Source organism: Serinus canaria, chromosome 24 (genome assembly GCF_022539315.1).
Source record: "Serinus canaria isolate serCan28SL12 chromosome 24, serCan2020, whole genome shotgun sequence".
Classification (NCBI taxonomy): Eukaryota; Metazoa; Chordata; class Aves; order Passeriformes; family Fringillidae; genus Serinus; species Serinus canaria.
The window spans coordinates 5,062,663-5,081,621 of NC_066337.1; the positions used below are offsets into that span (position 1 = coordinate 5,062,663).

At 47.5% G+C, this 18,959-nt stretch overlaps 1 protein-coding gene across 1 annotated transcript in view; it reads right to left on the reverse strand.

Annotated features, from left to right (window-relative positions):
* ARHGEF12 (Rho guanine nucleotide exchange factor 12) overlaps window positions 1-18,959 on the reverse strand; it is a 78,752-nt gene that overhangs the window by 7,022 nt on the left and 52,771 nt on the right. Inside the window, exons 14-37 of the mRNA XM_030231001.2 lie at window positions 18,245-18,355; window positions 17,704-17,802; window positions 17,019-17,061; window positions 16,794-16,899; window positions 15,871-16,008; window positions 15,152-15,184; window positions 14,179-14,293; window positions 13,381-13,486; window positions 12,498-12,710; window positions 11,983-12,112; window positions 11,639-11,674; window positions 10,891-11,045; window positions 10,187-10,333; window positions 9,118-9,203; window positions 8,228-8,353; window positions 7,170-7,284; window positions 6,208-6,308; window positions 5,511-5,588; window positions 4,244-4,319; window positions 3,690-3,857; window positions 3,121-3,208; window positions 2,298-2,387; window positions 2,078-2,154; window positions 1,521-1,748 (exon numbers count right to left, since the gene is read on the reverse strand). Of these exons, the coding sequence (XP_030086861.2) occupies window positions 1,521-1,748; window positions 2,078-2,154; window positions 2,298-2,387; window positions 3,121-3,208; window positions 3,690-3,857; window positions 4,244-4,319; window positions 5,511-5,588; window positions 6,208-6,308; window positions 7,170-7,284; window positions 8,228-8,353; window positions 9,118-9,203; window positions 10,187-10,333; window positions 10,891-11,045; window positions 11,639-11,674; window positions 11,983-12,112; window positions 12,498-12,710; window positions 13,381-13,486; window positions 14,179-14,293; window positions 15,152-15,184; window positions 15,871-16,008; window positions 16,794-16,899; window positions 17,019-17,061; window positions 17,704-17,802; window positions 18,245-18,355 (2,665 nt within the window). The remainder of the gene's footprint in view (window positions 1-1,520; window positions 1,749-2,077; window positions 2,155-2,297; window positions 2,388-3,120; window positions 3,209-3,689; window positions 3,858-4,243; window positions 4,320-5,510; window positions 5,589-6,207; window positions 6,309-7,169; window positions 7,285-8,227; window positions 8,354-9,117; window positions 9,204-10,186; window positions 10,334-10,890; window positions 11,046-11,638; window positions 11,675-11,982; window positions 12,113-12,497; window positions 12,711-13,380; window positions 13,487-14,178; window positions 14,294-15,151; window positions 15,185-15,870; window positions 16,009-16,793; window positions 16,900-17,018; window positions 17,062-17,703; window positions 17,803-18,244; window positions 18,356-18,959) is intronic.

An 18,959-nucleotide genomic window follows, 5' to 3' on the forward strand; every position in this document is an offset into this window, starting at 1 on the left:
AGAGCTGTGACTCCTTGCTCTTGGATGGAAAAACAGGGATAAAAATAAATGTATTAAAGGCTCCAGCCTCACTCCTCTGTTTTACCTTACAATGTGTCAGGACAAGTTGGAACTCCTTGGAGAAAACCAAGGAAATTGTCTGCAGAAATGATCCTGAGTGCCTGAATTTCACCCTGCACAGGAGCTCACAGCTGTGCTTACTGCAGGGGATTCCCACCTCAAGGAAATTGGGAATATTCCACTCAGGGTTGAAATGATGGCAAAAAAAAAAAAAAAAAGGAAAAAAAAAATCTAAGAAACATTTTCAATGCAAATTTATGCCTGGTTGAACTTCAACCCACATTCCTTTAGCTCCCAAATTATCCCAAGCAAACACTTCATAATAGGGACATATTGTTCCAAACAAAAACGTGCTGCTGTCAAGAGCCCCAGATTGTTCCTCCTCACCACAAAATGCTCCTGCAACACCCAAAAAAAGCTGTGATGTCACACAGCAGAACTGTCACTCAGCTCAGGCTCCTGTCACAATGTTGGAGAGCTGCTCTTTTAACTCTCAGCACTCAGGAGATGCTGCAGGGTCACTCAAAGTGTCCTTCCACACCCCCAGGGCTAAGATTATTTTAGCTGTGGTCTCTTAAAACAAGCACCAAGAATAGCTGTCCAATATTCAGAACTAGAAAAGAACTTTAAATCCTCTGAGAAGGAGAATAAATGGAATTAAAGGTCTGAGATAACTCTGAGGCTGCAGAGAACTGTCATTGCTTGGACAGAGGGATGGAAAAGGCAACTGGGGCCAAGGATGGGAGAGTTCTGCATTTTGGTAAAAGCAAATATTGCACAGGCTCTTCCCTCCAAGTACAACTGAGGGACTTTCTGTCCCTTCCAGAGTTGCCAAGGAGAGATCTGTGGATTAATGAATTCACTGGAATTTTAGGGAGTTATATTTAGGAGCTGCACTGCCAGAGCTGATCCTGCAGGTTGCAGAGCCCTGCCTTCCTCCTATGAAGGGAGAGCAGAGGAAGTGACTGAAAAAAAAAACCTTAAAAACTATTTCAAACAATGATTTATCCATCAGGAAAACTTCCCAACACACACAAGTGTTCATGTAATTAATCCCAACCACCTCCCAAGTGCTCAGGAAATCTGAGCCTGGGCTTTGGATAGAAGTGAGTTTAAAGGATCTTACTAAAAAAAATTTTAAAAAAAGGAAAATTGTATTCTGCAACACAAGCAACCTCTCCAGTTCTGCTCCAGTGCCACAGAATGAAGGCCAGGGCTGACTGCCTTGTCTTTAAAAACTGCTGACCAGCAGTGGCACTGTGCACCAAGTTCTGCAATGTCATTTTGCCATCAGAGCACTCCGTGGATGGCAGAAATTCACCATCAGCCTCATTTGATAGAGAAAAGCCCAGAAAAACAAGGAGATGCCTAAAGCCCAGTCAGACCCAGCCCAGGGAGATGGGAAATGGATGGAAATGGACCAACTCCACCCCCAGAGCCCAGCCCAGGGTGGTACTCACAGTTCCTCAGGGCATCCTGTGCCCACTGCCCCTCTGGCACCGAGGCTGAGCTGCTGGCTGGGTGCTCAAAGCAGCCAGAGGAGTCCTTGAGTGCCAGCTCTGCCTGCTGCACCTTCTCAAACTGCCCCTCAGCCCCCAGCAGCCCTTCCACCTTGGCCTTCTCAGACATCATGGGGGAAGAGGACTGAGGGTTCAGTATCAAGGGAGACTCCAGGCCCAGATCTTTATCTAGGGGACAAAAAAAAAAACAAAAATTCAGGTGAAACAAAGATGAAAGAAGTGCAGAAAATTCGACTAAAATTCTTCAGCATGGCTTTGGGCCACGTTCTTCCCAGGGTTAAAACAAAAACTCTCTAGCAGAGAGAGGTGGAAATAATTAAAGATGCATTTCCAAGAGGTTCAGCATCACTTCTCTGTGTGACTTGTAAAGAAATCATCCCTTTGCAGAAAAATCTCAGAGCTGCCCCAGGATCCCCAATCCCCCAGGACTATGGCTGGGCACACCTGCACTCCCTGGAGTAAATCTCCTGCTCCCTTTCCCTGAATCCCTGCCTCACCTGGACTCTGCAGGCTGCTGGCAGGAATGTCATGCTGCTCCTTCAGCTTCTGCTGCTCCTCTTCCTCACGCTCCTCTCTGCAGGGAGGGAAGAACAAACACATCCTTTCAGTCAGCTTCATCTGCAGCAGAATCCATGCTTTGGAGGGCAGATTTTAGGCAGGAAAAGAGATGCTGGAGAGAGAAAAATCAACTTTTTTTCCTCCTGCAGCTTTACTCACTCGCCAGGGCCGGACTGAGGCAGTGGGATCACTCTTCTGCTACTGCCCATCTTCACAGTTCCTGCCATCTGAGCTATGAGGTCCTGCCAGCTGCAGCAGAAACAGCAAATAAAACCATGCAGCAAGTGAGACAGAAGGAGCATTTCTCTATTTAATCCTCTTAAACCCAGCTGATTTTTTCTTTTACCAAAAAGAAATGTCTTTTTTTATGTTTTTTTACGTTCTGTTCCACTCAGTCCCCCCAGGAACAGCCTGAAATCACCTCAGGAGAAAGCTCAGCTCACCTGGCTGCTCTTCAGCAGATTGAAATGACAGACAGGACCTTATCACTTGTCAGATCAACCACTCAATTGACAGATAAATACATAAAAAAAGTATTATTTCACACATCACTGAGGGGCATAGATGCACCAACAGGCATGTATCCCACAAACACATCTATCCCTGGCTATTCTTTAGGGGAAAAGAGTTTCTCCCACTAAAGCTTTTAGCTGTGGAATCCAGTCCCTGCACTGGGGTGTTTTGGATGCCAGAATGTAAATCTGCAAAGATCTCTGGTGCTGCATGAAGATGCAGGATTATTTCTGTGTCTGATCTGGCAGTCAGGCCCAAAAAACCAGATTTTTAAGGGTAAATAAAAGCATTTTGGAGGTCAGGAGAGAGTCTGGAGTGAGCCAGTTGGGAGGGATTATCTGTGGATCCTTCCAAAAGAGACCAGCAGGTTTCCAGTTGAATTTGGAGCAGGAACTCAGGGAGCTGATGGGGTAAAAGGTCTCTCAGGTCCTACAAAGCCAGCACAGCTGGGACTGAGGCCAGGACTTACACATTCTTCTCTGAGACAGTCTGTGCCACCAGCTCGTAGATGTGAGCCCCCGTCGCCGACATGGAGATGACGAAGAAAGCTTTGTTATCTGCAGCAACACAGGGAGGGGAACTGAAACTTCCCAAAAAGTTCACAAATTCACTTCCCAAAAATTCCTACATAACCCCAGCCAAAGCAAGGAAAAAGTCCATGAGATCCCTTTCCAACACTAATACAGAAACACTGACCTTGTCCCATCAAAGAAAAGTGCCCTCAAAAGGAAAAAACCCATTTGGAAAAAGCTCCATTTCTCCTCTTTTCCCTTCTAATAATTTCCAGAGTGCTTTTCCTCTAACACAATCAGAGTACTTTCATTTAGAAGTCTATTTAAAACTCAAGCAAATGCCTATTACTGATGCAAAGGAGTTAAACAGCTCATCCATACTAAGCACGATGTTGGACAACCAAGAATTAAGCCTACGCAGTTTTCCATGTTCTGCTCTGAAAATCTACACAAAAATCATCTTCCTCAACTGAGCTAATCTTTATTTTTGGCTTCTCTCTTTGCTTTCTCAGTGGGCTGCACTGACCTGTGGCCACCTGGCGAACCAGCACAGTGTTGAGTTTGATGATGGGGCTGAAGGTGTGCTTGCTGTCAGCTGTGGATGCCAGGATCTTGCTGTGGCACTTCAGCACCAGTTTGTCATCTTGCTTCTGCAGCAGCACCAGGATGTCCTCCAGCAGCAGAGTGTACAGATCTGCCCAGAATGCAAAAAGAGCCCAGAACGAGTTAAAAGATTGCCATCAGAAAGCAGAAAGCTGCATTTCTGATTACTCATGCAGAGGCAGCAATCAGTGCTGTGCCATTCCAGGCAAAGCTTGCAAATCTTCCTGGTGAAAACTCCAGCAGAAAGCTACAGATGGAACTGGATCAGCTCATGACTGACTGCTGTGTCCCTGCGTGGCCCTAATGATACTCCAGCACATCTCAGAATTGACAAGAACAATTTAATCAGCTCACAGAAGCACACAGGCATTATTAGAGGGGGCAGTAAGAAGCCTAACTGGGAGCTGCAGCTTTTCCCTCCTCTCCTTCCCAGCAAAGCCCCCCAGAGCCAGGGGATGGGGGACAGCCCAGACTCACCGATGGTTTTGTCACGATTCACCTTCCAGGTCAAGGGCCCTTCATGGAGCATTTTTCTCTTTGTTAGATCCAGGTTCTGTCACCAGGGGAAAGAAAAACCATGAAATTCCCATGGAAGCAAGTCCTGATAAAACACAGGAATGCCAGAGGGACTCCAGTTTGGAGCTAAGCAGCTGAACCCAGACTGGGAAAAGAAACACAGAGCAGGGAACCCAAAATGCTGTCAGAGATCTGTTTATCACTTTTCCTCTCCCACTGCTCTTTTCCACGTGCCAAGTGCCACAGAGAGGGGAATTCTCCCTCCAAGTCAAGCTCCTGGGGCATCAGGAAGTCACCTGTTTCCCAGGAGGAGTTTTTCCAACCCCCCATCTTCAGCTCCAGCATTACAACTGATTAATGCTGCAGCACTCGATTTGCAAGTCAAGTGTGCCTACAAATTATTTACAAATCATCCCAATGATCTGACAGGCTTTGTAATGTCAATGGATTCTTCAGGCACTTCAGTGCTTGTGACATTTAGATCTGCAGGCAAGCAGAAGTGACAATTTTCACAATCCATCCCTTCCAAGTCTCAGAGTCTGCAATCAGTGACAGCGAGATTTCGTGGCTGCCAGAAGTTCTTCCTTCCTTTGCTGAATGCTTGCAGGTTTATTTGGGGAAGGATACATGACACAGTTTTATAACAAAGTTGGGGTTTTTTAATTCACACTGACTTTGAGGGAGATGGGGAAGCAACCAGCAGGTGACCAGCTTCCAAAAAACCTGCAGGGGTTTACAGGAGCCATGAACAGAATATTTTTAATATTGGACTTCAGGATTTATTTGGCTGTGTGAATCTCCCACGTTTTTGTACAAGCTCTCCTTTCAAAGCCAATCCCACTGTCACACCTCAGGGCTCTCCAAGGCCTCCCCAGCTCCAACAGCATCACTAAGAAATGCACTCACATGAGATAAATATCCACAATAATCTCATTATCCATCAGATATCTCTTCTGGGACACAGTGCTTGAGCTTGCAGGCCATAAAGGTTTGTTGCACTGAGCTGACAAGCTTCATCAGCACCACGATGTGCAGAACTGAGCTGTGAGAGCCACAGAAATCTTCAGGAAGGTGGCAAAACTCACATTTCTGAGACTAACTGTTTTCATTTTCATGCAGAAATATTTATCTCCAAAGACCACTTGGCTGTGCAGCAGGAGAAGCACAGAGTGAAGGACAGGGCTGCAAACTCCACTCACACAGGGCTGCTTTTAATGCTCCCACTCACCCTGAACTCATCCATCATGGGATCCTCGGACTGCTTCAAGTAGGAGAGGTCGAGTCTCCGCTGGTAATCCTCCAGGTGCTGCAGGAAATGCAGGGAAATGTCACTGGGAGCAGCACAACTGCCCAGAGTGGAGTGCAGGGAATGCAGGGAAATGTCACTTGGAGCAGCAGAGCTGCCCAGAGTGGAGTGCAGGGAATGCAGGGAAATGTCACTTGGAGCAGAACTGCCCAGAGTGGAGTGCAGGGAATGCAGGGAAATGTCCCTTGCAGCAGAACTGCCCAGAGTGGAGAGCAGGGAATGCAGGGAAAGGTCCCTTGGAGCAGAACTGCCCAGAGTGGAGTGCAGGATGCAGGGAATGTCACTGGAGCACAAGCTGCCCAGAGTGGAGTGCAGGATGCAGGGAATGTCACTGGAGCAGAACTGCCCAGAGTGGAGAGCAGGGAATGCAGGGAAAGGTCCCTTGGAGCAGCAGAACTGCCCAGAGTGGAGTACAGGGAATGCAGCGAAATGTCCCTTGGAGCAGCACAAGTGCCCAGAGTGGAGTGCAGGGAATGCAGGGAAATGTCCCTTGGAGCAGCACAAGTGCCCAGAGTGGAGTGCAGGGAATGCAGGGAAATGTCCCTTGGAGCAGCACAAGTGCCCAGAGTGCAGCTGCACTGCTGTGCCCAGCCCTGGGGGCTCTCTCTGGCCCTCCCACCTGCTTGTTCTCCGACTCTTTGACAGCCTGGTTGACGTGGTTGAGGATCTGGCGACAGTGATCTGCTGCTTTCTTGACTTTCTCCTTCTCCTCAGGCAGCTCTGCAAGAATAACACAAAGTGGGACAGTGCTTCCAGCAGAGGTTTGGCCAGCCAGCCCTGCAGTGCAGCCTGCTGACTCCAACTGGACAAAGAGGAGTTAAACTCACAGAGGAGTCACCAACAAAAGCACTGCAACAGTGAGAAAAACGAGACTGGTGACAGGAGGGAACTGATTGTGACCTGCACATCATGACACATAATGCAATTGTTACTCTCCCTTTTTTAGGGCCTTGTGACAACTACTGACAATCATCTGAGAGACCTAAAATCCTCATAAAACCCTGAAAAAATCCTTCCTAAGAGTACAGGCACAGGTGAAGCCATCAATTCTCCCCAGCAGCAGCAGCAGCCACACTGAGAATTCACTTAACAGGAACATCACCCAGTACATCAAAGATAATGGAGTATCACATGCTTTCCTAATTAGGATTAGAGGGAACTTGTAGCTGCAGTCTATTTTTATGAGTAATGAAATTACCCTGCAGCAGGTATCAGATAGTAAAGCTGGGAAGGCATTTTGTGCTGTTATTTATCACATTTTTACCTGTTGTGCTGGAAGTATCTTTCAGTGGAACAGATCCTAATTCAACCCCACCCTCTGCAAGAGCATGAGGACATTCTGTGCTGCTTTAGAGGTTTGATAGAGTCACTTATTTCACACTGAATTTCCTTTTTTATTTTCCTAAGGAGGAACCAACACTGGATTTTTCTTTTTATTATTATTATTTTTTACACCTCCTGTGCAGACAGCAGCAGTGAGGTCGCAATGAAAACAGCCACATAAAATTAAAGTGTTATTTCACACATTTACCTAAAAAACCTGCTGAGATGGGTGCCCAAATCCCAGTGGCAAGGCTTTACCTGTGTATTTAGCAATGTTGTCCAGCAGAAGGGGGTATTTAGTCAACCTCTGCATCTCTGTGGGGATGATATCCTTCAGCTGCAGCCTCCGGCACAGGGGATTGCTCTCAGCATCCTAAATTTCAACAGCACAATATCTGCATTTGTCATTTTTATTAAGGCCATAATTACCTGAACGCACAACATCTATTCATCACTTACACATCTATTACTTCACTTTCCAGTAATTAAATACAAGACAAGAGATGCCAAGATCTATCACCCAGACAACACATCCCCTCTCCATCTGCAATTACCCAGAGGAAAAGCTCATCACAGCAGCAGTGCCTTCCTCCCCTCATTACTCCCCACGGGCTTGGGCCCATCCCCAATCCATCTCAGTCAGCAGCTCCCAGGGAACACATCAGTTTGGGCTTTCACAGCGCAGCAAAACTCGGGGTATTTGTCAAGATAATCTCCCCTGCACTCCCAGAGCTCCTCCCAGCCTGTGCTAATGGAGAGAGGGTTCTCCTGCAAAAGCCACGTGCACCCAAAGCCCACCCTGGCAGGCAGAGCAGCTGGGCAGCATCTGTCTGCTGCTCCTGGCACTCTGAGCACTCTGCCCCACAGGATTGGCCATCCTCGAGGGAGATGGCACCTCCTGCCTGGGACACTGTGCTGCCCTGCATTCCATCTGTGCTGCCCAGAACCCAGGGCTCCTCCCTGCAGGAACCATCAGGAGAGATAAATACAGGGCTGGACGTGGTCCCCAGCTGAAGGCACTGCTAGCCATGATGTCACTAATAACTGCCATTAATTAGCAGAACTTTATGTGGGAGGATTCACTGGGCTGTGCTGAGGTAACTCAAAAGCTGGTGGAGAAAACTCAGAGCTTGGGGGAAAGAAAAAGTCAGAGCTTAGGGAAAAAACTCAAAAGCCTGGTGGAAAAACCTCAAAAGCCTGGTGGAGAAACTGAGAGCTTAGGGGGAAAAAACTCAAGAGTGTGGTGAAAAACTCAAAGCCTGGTGGAGAAAACTCAAAGCCTGGTGGAGAAACCTCCAAGCCCTGTGCAAACCCACCTGCACAAAGGTCTGGAAGCGCGAATCCTTCTTCTGGCGGGACTTGATGACCTCGAGAGCAAAGGGCTGGTTGCTGCAGAAGGTGGCCGTGGCAAGTTTCAGCTTCTCCTCTGCTGCTCCACTAAACTGTGCCAGAAAGCCAAAAAAGCCAAGTTTAGATAGGCTGGACAGCAGGCAGAGCCACACGGGACTGGGATCACCAGGGAACTAAGGAATTACTGACAGAAGTGAGGAGGCATTTCTGCTCTGGTTTGAGGCTTTCTCTTCCCAGAGGAGACTTTTACATCTCAAACTCTTCAGTTCTCCTGAATGCAGCCCTCCCACATCACAGAATCCCAGACTGGTTGGGTTCAAAGGGATTTTAAAGCTCATCCCCTTCATGGGCAGGGACACTTTACCCCAAAAGATCTTGAGCACTTTCAGGGATGGGGCAGCCAAATCTCTCCATAAAGATCTCAGAAGTGGAGCCTGCAGCAGCACTATAAACTCCAAATTTATGCATTCTAAGATTAGAAATCAGTATTTCTAACCATCTTTTAACTGCACCGCAGGCAACACCAGGCTCACATTTGAGTGTTCCTGAAATAAATCGTTCCACTACATTTTCCAAAATCCCACTTTCACCTTTATGTACCCAAAGTACCTTTCTACTCTACCCACACATCTTTAGGATATTATTCTTGTGCCTTAAATGACTCTTGTTCCAGTCAGATGAAAATCCTCTGAGTTCCTCCTGCTTTCCTTCCCCCTCATCCTCCAGCTCTGTTTTGGCTCCAGAACTCGCAGCCCTTCAGCTCCCATTGCTGGAATTACCTCCTCCCACCTCTGGCTCTCTTGGTCATTCCATGACACTTTATTTTCAAATGTAAGAAATATTAAAAGAATTTTACCCAGGAGAGCAAATCTTCCCCAATTTGGCCAATGACAGAAGTCTCGTTCCTTTTCCTGACAGATTTCATCTGATCGTTCAGTGCCACTGAAAAACAAAGAAAAAAAAGGTAAATTTTATTAATAGTGGTCAAAATGCTGGCTTAATTTTCAGCACTGAACATAAAAGCTATTCTAGAAGATGAGATTTGAAATAATTTTAATTAGCTAATAAACAATACCCTGCAACTTAATAAATTTAGGATATCTCATGAAATGTGATGTAACTCCTTTGCACTTGTGTCTCACCTGGCTTCAAAGGACACCCAAGAATCATCCCAAACTCATCTTTTCTGAGGCTCAATATCAGTTTTCTATAAACAGGAATAATGCAGAAGCCAGAAAACCACACAACTGATGATTCAGTGGCTGAAATTCCTACAGTGAGCAGTCCCTTCCCTAAACCACGAGGAAGGGCCACCCCTCAGAAACAAAGACATCGATCTCCATCAATGTTTTCTGCTCTCCTCAGGAGCAGTTGTACCATCCCACACCCCAGCCCATAAAGCTCACTGCTCCTTTTATCAAGCCTGAATTAACAAAGAAAAGGAAAACTGGACACAATATTCCTCATCAAAACATCTCTGTGGATCAGAGATGGAACAACTGTGAGCAAAAGCAAGCCCAGGGCAGTGTTGAAGAATTCTGCTCCATCTCAAGCATTGGGTGAAGCTGCCTCATGTCCCACCACCTCTCAGAAACAAAGACATCAATCTCCATCAATGTTTTCTGCTCTCCTCAGGAGCAGTTGTACTATCCCACACCCCAGCCCATAAATCTCACTGCTCCCTTCATCAAGCCTGAATCAGCACAGGAAAGGAAAACTGGACACAATATTCCTGATCAAAATATCTCTGTGAATCAGAGATGGAACAACTGTGAGCAAAAGCAAGCCCAGGGCAGTGTTGAAGAATTCCTGAAGAATTCTGCTCCATCTCAAGCACTGGGTGAAGCTGCCTCGTGTCTCAGGGTCCCTTTGCTTCCATTTTTCAGCCACTGGAAGCCCAAATTCCAGCGTCCAGCCGCTCCTACCATGCAGCCCAAGGATGTCCTCCAGGTTGGAGAAGATTTTCCTCTTGTCACTGGAGCTGAGGATGCCCTCCCTGGTGACCCTCTGGTAGAAGACGTTGTGCAGGACCTTCAGCGTGCGCACGTGGGCTCGCTCCGTGTAGAAGAGCTCTGGGGAGACAGGGAGAGCAGGAGTGCAGCTGTGCAGCCACAGGGGAGCTCAGAGCAGGGCCCTCAGCAGCCCTTCCCTCCCTGGTCCCCATTCCAGGCCCTGCTGGAATTCCATGTCTGAAAATTCCATCGTTTACCCCGAACCAGCAGCTCTGAGCTCACAAATCCACGCAGGGGCTTCTGCAGGAGCTGCAACTCAAATCTGCTGAAGTTTGGGAGCAGCATTTCCATCCCCTGCTTCCCAAAAAAAACCCCAAGCTTGTCTTGTTTTCTTTTACAGAACACATTCAAAACCTGACCTTTCAGTGCCTTAATATTTAATAATCACTTGATATTGTTTATTTTTCCTCTAAGGATTGGATCAATCTCACCTCAGGTTCTTTCCCAGAAACAAGCAGGGGTTTCACACCTAAGAACTCTTCAAACCAAAAGTTCTACAATTCTCCAGTCACAAAATCACTGAAGAAAAACCTGATTGCAAATTTTAAGAACTTCAAAGCTCCAGGGGAAGGTTTCAGCTCTGAGCTTGGCCAGGTAGGACAGAACCCCCATCTCACCATTTATCACCTCCTGACGTTTGATTTCGTAGGGTTTGAGCCCCATCAGCACCTCCCTGCTCACAAGCTGCTGCCAGTTGGGAGGGTCCATGTCCATGTCAAAGTCATAGAGCTCATCCTCACTCTGCACATCTGCAAAGCCAACACTGTCCATCCTGATGGGAGGAGAAAGAGAGTGAGTTAATTCCCAGTTCAGGGAAAAGCTGAGTACATCCATCAGCTTTATGAACACACTGTCCCTGCCAGCTGGGGGCTGTTTGATGCCTGAAGCTCTGGGCACACTCTCTAATTCTGCCCTTTGCAGACTGACTGTTCTGGCAGTGTTTTCATAGCCCTCCTTCTAATGACACAGAGATCAAATCATTTGCAGTCAGACATCAAGGCAGTGAAAAGGGCAGGTTACAGTTTCTTGCCTCAGTCTATCTGCAGGTACAGAACCAACAGCAAGACAGGTTGAAAAGGAAAATAGGGATCTCTCTACTCCCTAACCCCACTGCCATCCATCCAAATCAGTGGATACAGCAATCACTCCACTCCACTCCCAGATCAAAGGGGTATTTTTGCATGTGACTCACTCCTCCTGCCCCACTAATGGCTGCCAGTGTCTGATTTCATGTGTTCTTAAAGAAAAGAGATCATGCAGGCAACTGTGCTGCCTCAGAACAAAGAGCACTGCTGCATTCTGCTTCGTAACTGCTTGAAATCCAAACAAATCCAGTCAAGTTCAAACATTTCTCAGCACACTCACTTGCGGAAAGGCTTCGGTGTTCCCATGTCAACCAGCCTGCAAGGAAGGAAGGGAATCATTAGGGAGCTTCTGCCTGAATTTCTCCCTGCTCACAATGGAGGGCTGAGCTCCAAGGCAGAGTATTCTGTCCCCTCTCCTGACAGTTTTCTGTCACAGCAGAGAAAAAACCAAAGTTTCCTAATTCTACCAACAATATTTAGCACCAACAATGTCACTGTGGTTTTATGCACTCAATTCCAGCAGCCACTGTCACACTGACAAAGGTCACTCTACACTGATCTTTCCCAACCCATTCCAAGCTTTCCTGACTCTCTCCCAAGGCTCCCTCAAGCACCCAGAGTTACCTCTCAGCCTCTCCCTCCTCCTCCTGCAGGTTTTCCAAAGGAGATGGGAACTCAAAGGTGTTGTTGGGTGTCCGAGGGGTGCCATCCATGGACTCACTGGCGGGTGGGGCTTCCCCAGGCTGCTTCACACCTGGACACAGGATGGATGTGAAAGGTGAGCAACCAAGTTAGGGGACATCTGAGAACCTCCCAGCCTCTCCAGAGCCTCTTGATTCCAGCTTCAGAGCTGGAGGAACTTGATTCCCAGGGTGGTAAGAACAAATCTCAGTGACAAAAGCTTCAGGTGGCACCTGCTGGGTTTTTCCTGTTGGATGATCCAATGCCACCCTGGCAGAACCCACTAACAACCACTGCTGCTCGTGGCAGGATTCCCTAATTGAGGAAAGTTAATTAAGGTGAGGAAGAGCAGCTCCAATGACATCAAAGCATTGCCTAATTGGCCCAGCTCGTTGCATCAGTGCTCTGCACATCCTGTTCACAGCACACAGCCTTTAACCACTCTTACTCCACCCTACCTGTGTCACTGTCCTTGCTGCCCTCTGGAGAGGCAAAGGGCCCCACTGCCAGGGGGGACATGGGGTTGGCAGGGGGGTAGGGGGCATCTGTGCCATCGCTGGAGGAGCCACTCTGCCGCGTCTTGCTGGACTCGGGGGGCTCTGGGCTCACAGAAGAGGCTGTGGGCGAGTGCTTGGGGTGCCTGGGCTTCTGCATCTCCATGGCCCTGCCAACTGGACAGAGAGAATCATCACCCCACTGAAAGCACCCTTGCAGTGCTCAGAGGAGCAGCTCTGCAGGGCGAAACAGGGCTGGGTGTCCTCGAAGCTGGGTTTTGACAAGAAGAAGTTAAAAATCACTCATCCTACTGAAAATCACTCAGTCCTAATGAAAAATCACTCAGTCCTACTGAAAATCACTCAGTCCTACTGAAAATCACTCAGTCCTACTGAAAATCACTCAATCCTAATGAAAATCACTCAATTCTATTAAAGAATCACTCAGTCTTACTGAAAATCACTCAGTCTTACTGAAAATCACTCAGTCCTACTGAAAATCACTCAGTCCTACTGAAAATCACTCAGTCTTACTGAAAATCACTCAATCCTATTGAAAATCACCCAATTCTAATGAAAATCACCCAATTCTACTAAAAATCACTCAACTCTATTGAAAATCACTCAGTCCCAGCCCAAAATGCCTCAGTCCCAGCCCAAAATTCCATTCCACACCCCCTCAGGGTGAGACAGGGCTGGAAGGGAATTGAGAGAAGTGGGGTCCAAACTGGGAGGACTGGGGTTGGGTGAGGCAGGAGGGGTGGGCTGAGGTTTAGGGGTGCAATGGGGTTCCTGGCAGGGATTTCCTGTGGCTCCCAGGGCACAGGGGGCTCCTGGGCTGACATACTGGCACTGCTGTCGTGTCGGCTCGGTCTCCTCGGGGGGCCCAGGATGTTGGGGAAGCCTCTCCTCTTCCCTTTCTCCTCTCCTTCCTTCTCTTTCTTGATGCTTTGCTGCAGAGAAAGGAAAGCAAACTCATCACTCACTGCCTCAAGCCCAGCTGTTTACTGAGATTTTAATTAGCTCTTTAAGGGAGAGGACACAAAGCTTCAGAAAGGTTTCACACTGTTTCACCTTCCTGGTTAGTGCAGAACTGCTTGAAATTCTCTTCATGTTTCAAAGGAAGCTGAAATGCTGATGAAAATAAGCAGCTCCTGTGACCAGCTACACCCCCACGCTGTGGGAGACAAGGGATCACACCCACAGGGATGAAGTTTTGGTGGAAATAATCATTATATAACTGGAAAAGTGGAGGTGGCAGGGAGGAGAGCTCTGCTGCATCCCAAACCAGGAGGGTTTGGGTAAATTTCTCCAGAAAATAACTGAAGTAAACAAGGCAACAGCTTTAATGAGAGCCTCCTGTGGTTCAAGGTTGTGTTCTATGAAATATTCCTCACCCAAAGTTTTAATAACAGCCAAAAACCAAGGTGAATTCGGGGCAGAAGTAAAGGAAATAATTCCAATTATTTCCAACTCACGCCTCTACCAACAGATGCAGAGCCCAGTTTCAGCTCTTAGGTTTGCTGTGCAGCTCAGCCACCCCAGACCCTCTTGAAACACAAAAATCACACCCATTTTTACACTTTTTCCTGCCAAACTGGGGGTTGAATTGCACCCAAATCCCCTGTGGCCAGGGCAGCAGTACCTTGATCTTGGGCAGGAACCCAATCCGGCCCCGCTTCTGCTCCAGGTTCCGAGGCTCTTTGACTTTCACCCCCAGGTGTTTCATGTAGGTGAGGATCACATATTGCATGGTGGAGCTGCCAAACACACAAAAAAACCAGGGAGCTTTAGGAGGAAAATATTGGGAAAATACATTGAGTCAATAAAATTTAGGTCAAGGGCCAAGGTTCTGTGGAGAAGTTCATTTTTAAATTGAAGTGATGAAATGAAGGGAAATAAATTCCCACTGATAATGGGGAGGCTCAGTCAACAGCAGAATTTATCTTTTTTTAAAATTTAAAAATTAGGGGATTTAATTATTTATTATTTATTTACAATTTTTTTAATTATGGGGTAAATAAAGATGGAATATATGGATGGGAAGGCTCTGGCACAGGGTGCCCCTGGGAGTGTCCAAGGTCAGGCTGGAGCACCCCGGGACAGTGGAAGGTGTCCCTGGCCATGGGAGGGCTTGGAATTAAATCATCTTTAAGGTCCCTCCCAACCCAAATCATTCCATGACAAAGGCACAGAAAGGAGGTGAAAATACAACTCCCAGGAGGTGAAAATCCAATTTTGAGAATTACACAGAAGGTTCTAAAATTCTACACTAAAACCATATTTGCTGTCACATCATAGCTTTGAGTCCTGGTAGAAACAAGCAGCAGTAAAAGGAGGAAAAGCTGCTCAGATAAAAACTGACCAGGACAAGGCACAGACAGAAAATAAATATTAGAGCAGATTGAGGCAGCTACAAAACAAAAATGAACACAAACTCCCAGTGACAGCAATTTTTAAGATGTGAAACACAGGCAGCAACCATCAGCAAGGAGGAGGGTGATGCTCTGAATTGGAATGGTTTGTGCCAAAAAGGGGTTGAGGAGTTTGGAGAACAGCCGGGAGAGGGCTGTCGTGTTCCACCAGCACACACAGCCCCAGCTCCCCGCTCCCATTACCTCTTGTCTTCCTCCAGAGGCTGAGATGTCATCCTAAAAACAAGAAAGGGTTTTAAAACAAACTCAAAACCCAATTAACACCCGGTCCCATCCACCCAGAGCATCAGTAGTTGTGTTGAAGTGTCCTTTAGAACGTTCAGCAGTCCCAGCAGGGGGAAAAAAAACAAAATCAAGAATCAGAAGTGAAGGTTCAGCTGGGGAAATTGGATTCAGCCCACATTAAAAAAAGACAAAATGGGTTGTGAAGTTGTTGTTTCTGCAGGAAAAGGGCTCTGATCTAATAATGCACAGGCTGACAATGGCAGCATTTCCTGCACTATTTCACAGCAGCCTCCTGGACAGAAAAACTTTCTCTTCCCTCCTGAGCCTCCCCTTCCCTCCTGAGCCTCCCCTTCCCCTCCTGAGCCTCCCCTTCCCCTCCTGAGCCTTCCCTTCCCTCCTGAGCCTTCCCTTCCCTCCTGAGCCTCCCCTTCCCCTCCTGAGCCTCCCCTTCCCCTCCTGAGCCTCCCCTTCCCCTCCTCAGCCTCCCCTTCCCTCCTGAACCTTCCCTTCCCCTTCCCTCCCGCCCCAGCCCTGGCTGCCACCACCCCCACAAACACTCAGCCCAGCAATCTTCCCACACTGACACCAAACCCCACTCCCCAATTCCTCCATCCCGCTTTTCCCAGCACCTTTAAGGTTATTTTTTCCCCCCCAGGCTCCTGGTTGGTGTCACTTACAGGACCTCCTCGATTTTGGCCAGGATCTGCTCTGCACAGCTCCTCTCCTTCTCCACGGCGTTGCGGTCGCGGAGCCGCTCTGCGTCCAGCCTGCTCAGCTCCCCCTCGGCCAGGGTCAGCCCCATGCTCCTCTTCTGCCTGCAGGAGGGCACAGGGAGCATCACCTGCAGCTGGCCATTGCCCTGGGGCACTCGGGGTGTGTCACAGAGGGGTTTTGGGGGTGTTTTGTGGGGTTTTTAGGTATGAAAAAGTTCAGTGCTGTGCTTGGCGCGGAGCTCAACACTCCACATGAGAAAACAAATTAATTATCAACTTCTACTCCATGACTGTGAGAGCTCCCAGAATTCACAGAATGACCAGGTTGGAAGAGACCTCAAAGATCATCCAGTCCAACCCAGCCCAACCCCTCAACTCAACGCTGGCACCCAGTGCCACACCCAGGCTTTGTCAAACACCCCCAGGGATGGGATGGGGACTCCACCACCTTGGGCACCTCCACCATCTCCCTGGGCAGAACACCCTTTCTGTAAAGGTCACCCTCTACCACCCTTCCTGTGAAAAACTTCTTCCTAATATCCAACCTAAATTTCCCTTGGCCCAGCCTGAGCCCTGTGAAGGAGATTATTCCCTGCCCAAAGGAAAACAGGGACAGGGGGAAAAAAAAAGATAAAAGCTGATTATAAATAGGAAGAGAGATTTATACAACAAAACCTAGGAAAAAAATACTCTGACATTTCCTGACACAGCTTCCAGGAATGAAGAATCCAAGCTCTAGGATTGCAACTGATGACTTGATTTAAGGATTGGCCACAGGGTGTATTCCTGGCATGTTCCTATCCAATCCAAGAGGATTTCCCTGTGCTGGAACACTGACTGCAATCAAATATGAATGAAAAGGAAACTCCACAGGGAGCTTGTGGTACCTGAAATCTTCCAGGTTCCTCTGAACCTCTGGGCAGACTTTATCCTGCATGGTCTGGATGAACTGGCGGTGCAGCTCTTCAGGGAGGAGCTCTGGCCTTCTCCTGTCTGGGAGGCAGAAAATTCACCAGTGATTCCTCTGGGAACAGCCCCCACCTTCAAGAAATGACCTCAATAAAGTCACTGCCCTGAATTAACCCACCCTCTGCCCTCCACTCCCACCCTACCTAATTCCAAGGAGATTTCCTCTGGAACTGGGACTTTCAGGTTCTGCAAAAGGAAAGAAAGGATGGGAGAACCCACAGAGAAACCAGCACCCCAACAGAACACATAAATCACCCCAGGAAATTCCCTCAAAATCCAAAATCTGAGCACCTGAGCAAACCATGCATTGCTGGTTTGGAAGAGGAGACTCCATGAATATATTATCATCCACAGGATTATTTAGGATGAACATGTGGCACATACAGCTCTGCTGCAGTTGCTGGGAGTTTAATTCATGACAGCAAAGAATTTTCTCAGCTTTCCAACTGAGACATAAAATTTCCCAATCCTTGGAACAGCCACATCAATACCCACAGCAATTATTAACTAAAAAGCAACACAGAAGAGGCAGAAGTTGCTGAATTAAATTATTTCTCCTATCAACAAAAATCCCCTGGGATTCACTCTGTTACCAGGCACCTGAGGCCATCCATTCCCTGGTAACATTTCAACAAAAATACTTCCAATTTTTATTACATTTTTACATTTTATGAAGTTATTTATTAAACATTACTCTGATTTTGATTTTTAAAACTGTTTCTTTTGGAGGGCTTTAACGCCCTTAGTTTTTCACAGCTGAGGTGAGTGGAGAAAGGTCAAAGTCAACTTGCTAGATGGGTAAAAATGAAGAAAATAAAAGGAACCTACGGCAGCTCTGTCCAGGAAAAACTGGTAAAACTCCAGGAAAACACGGCGGGTCTCTTTGGAGTTGGTCTGCTTGTACAGGTCTGTGTAAAGGTAGCACAGCTGTGGGGAAAAGGAGGGCAGGAAATGAGGTGAGAACCATGAGAACCCCAAGTTTTCTTTGCAGTGTTTGAAGGAATTCAGCAGGGCTGGGTTGAAGTTTCCCAGCTCCTCAGGGAGGTGCCCTGGCACTGGGGGCAGAGGGAAGGGGCTGGGAGAGGAGCACAGAGAGCTCAAAGCTTCCCTGCAGACAACTGATCCCTCACCTTGGGGTGGATTGAGAGGCTTTCAGGAGATTAATAATTATTTGCAAGCAGCCAAACCAAAAGGGAACAGTTATTTTTGTGTTTCTCCCTTTATCTGAGGAGATAAATGAGGATTTTTCACCCCCAGGCCTGCAGAGATTCTGCATTTCCCTCCTTGCAGTGAGTGCTGCACAAGATCTGGTGAATCCTGGTGAAGATCCCCAAATGTGAGGCAGGGAAACAATTGCAGAGGTGCTCACCAGTGCTGCAGGATCAAACTGGGACACCACGTGGTGCAGGAGGACAGCCAGGTGAGCCGGGCGGGATTTCAGGAGCTCGATGTTCTGGAAGCAGCTGCACTGCCCATTGATCTGCAGGGCACAGGGAATCACAGCTGGATTAGTCAGGCAGAGCACAAAGGACAGCTAAAATAACTCAGAGTGAATATGTGGTGGCTGTGCTGCTCTGACAAGAATTCAGGATTTAATAAAAACTAAAGAAGGTGAAATAAATGATAAATAAATATATTTTTAATTAATTATAAAATTATATATAATTTTAAAAAATAATAAATTGAGGTTTGGAGAAGAAAGAAAAATAACTGACTCAAAGATGGATATTGTCATAAACCCCCCAAATATTTCTATTTGGAAAGACCAGCATCAACAGGAATTCCCAAATTCTTATTTCACCATGCAAGGAGCACTCAGCAGTTTAGGAACAGGGGAAGAGAATTCTGCTTGGTGGAGGGGAAAAAGGCCAAAAGCCATTCCCACCTGTCAAGAGTTCAGGACCTTCCTCTGGCTGTCCTGGAGTGCCAGGACCCTGCCAGGGGGGCTCAGGGACCCTGGCACAGAGCCCAAGAGCCCTGGGACTTTGATTGTGACCATGGAGAAAGTTACCAACCTTAGGTGAGGATCTGCAAGCCACAGAAGTCTCAGTGGAATAAAAGTTAGTTTGTCACAGGGTGAAAAA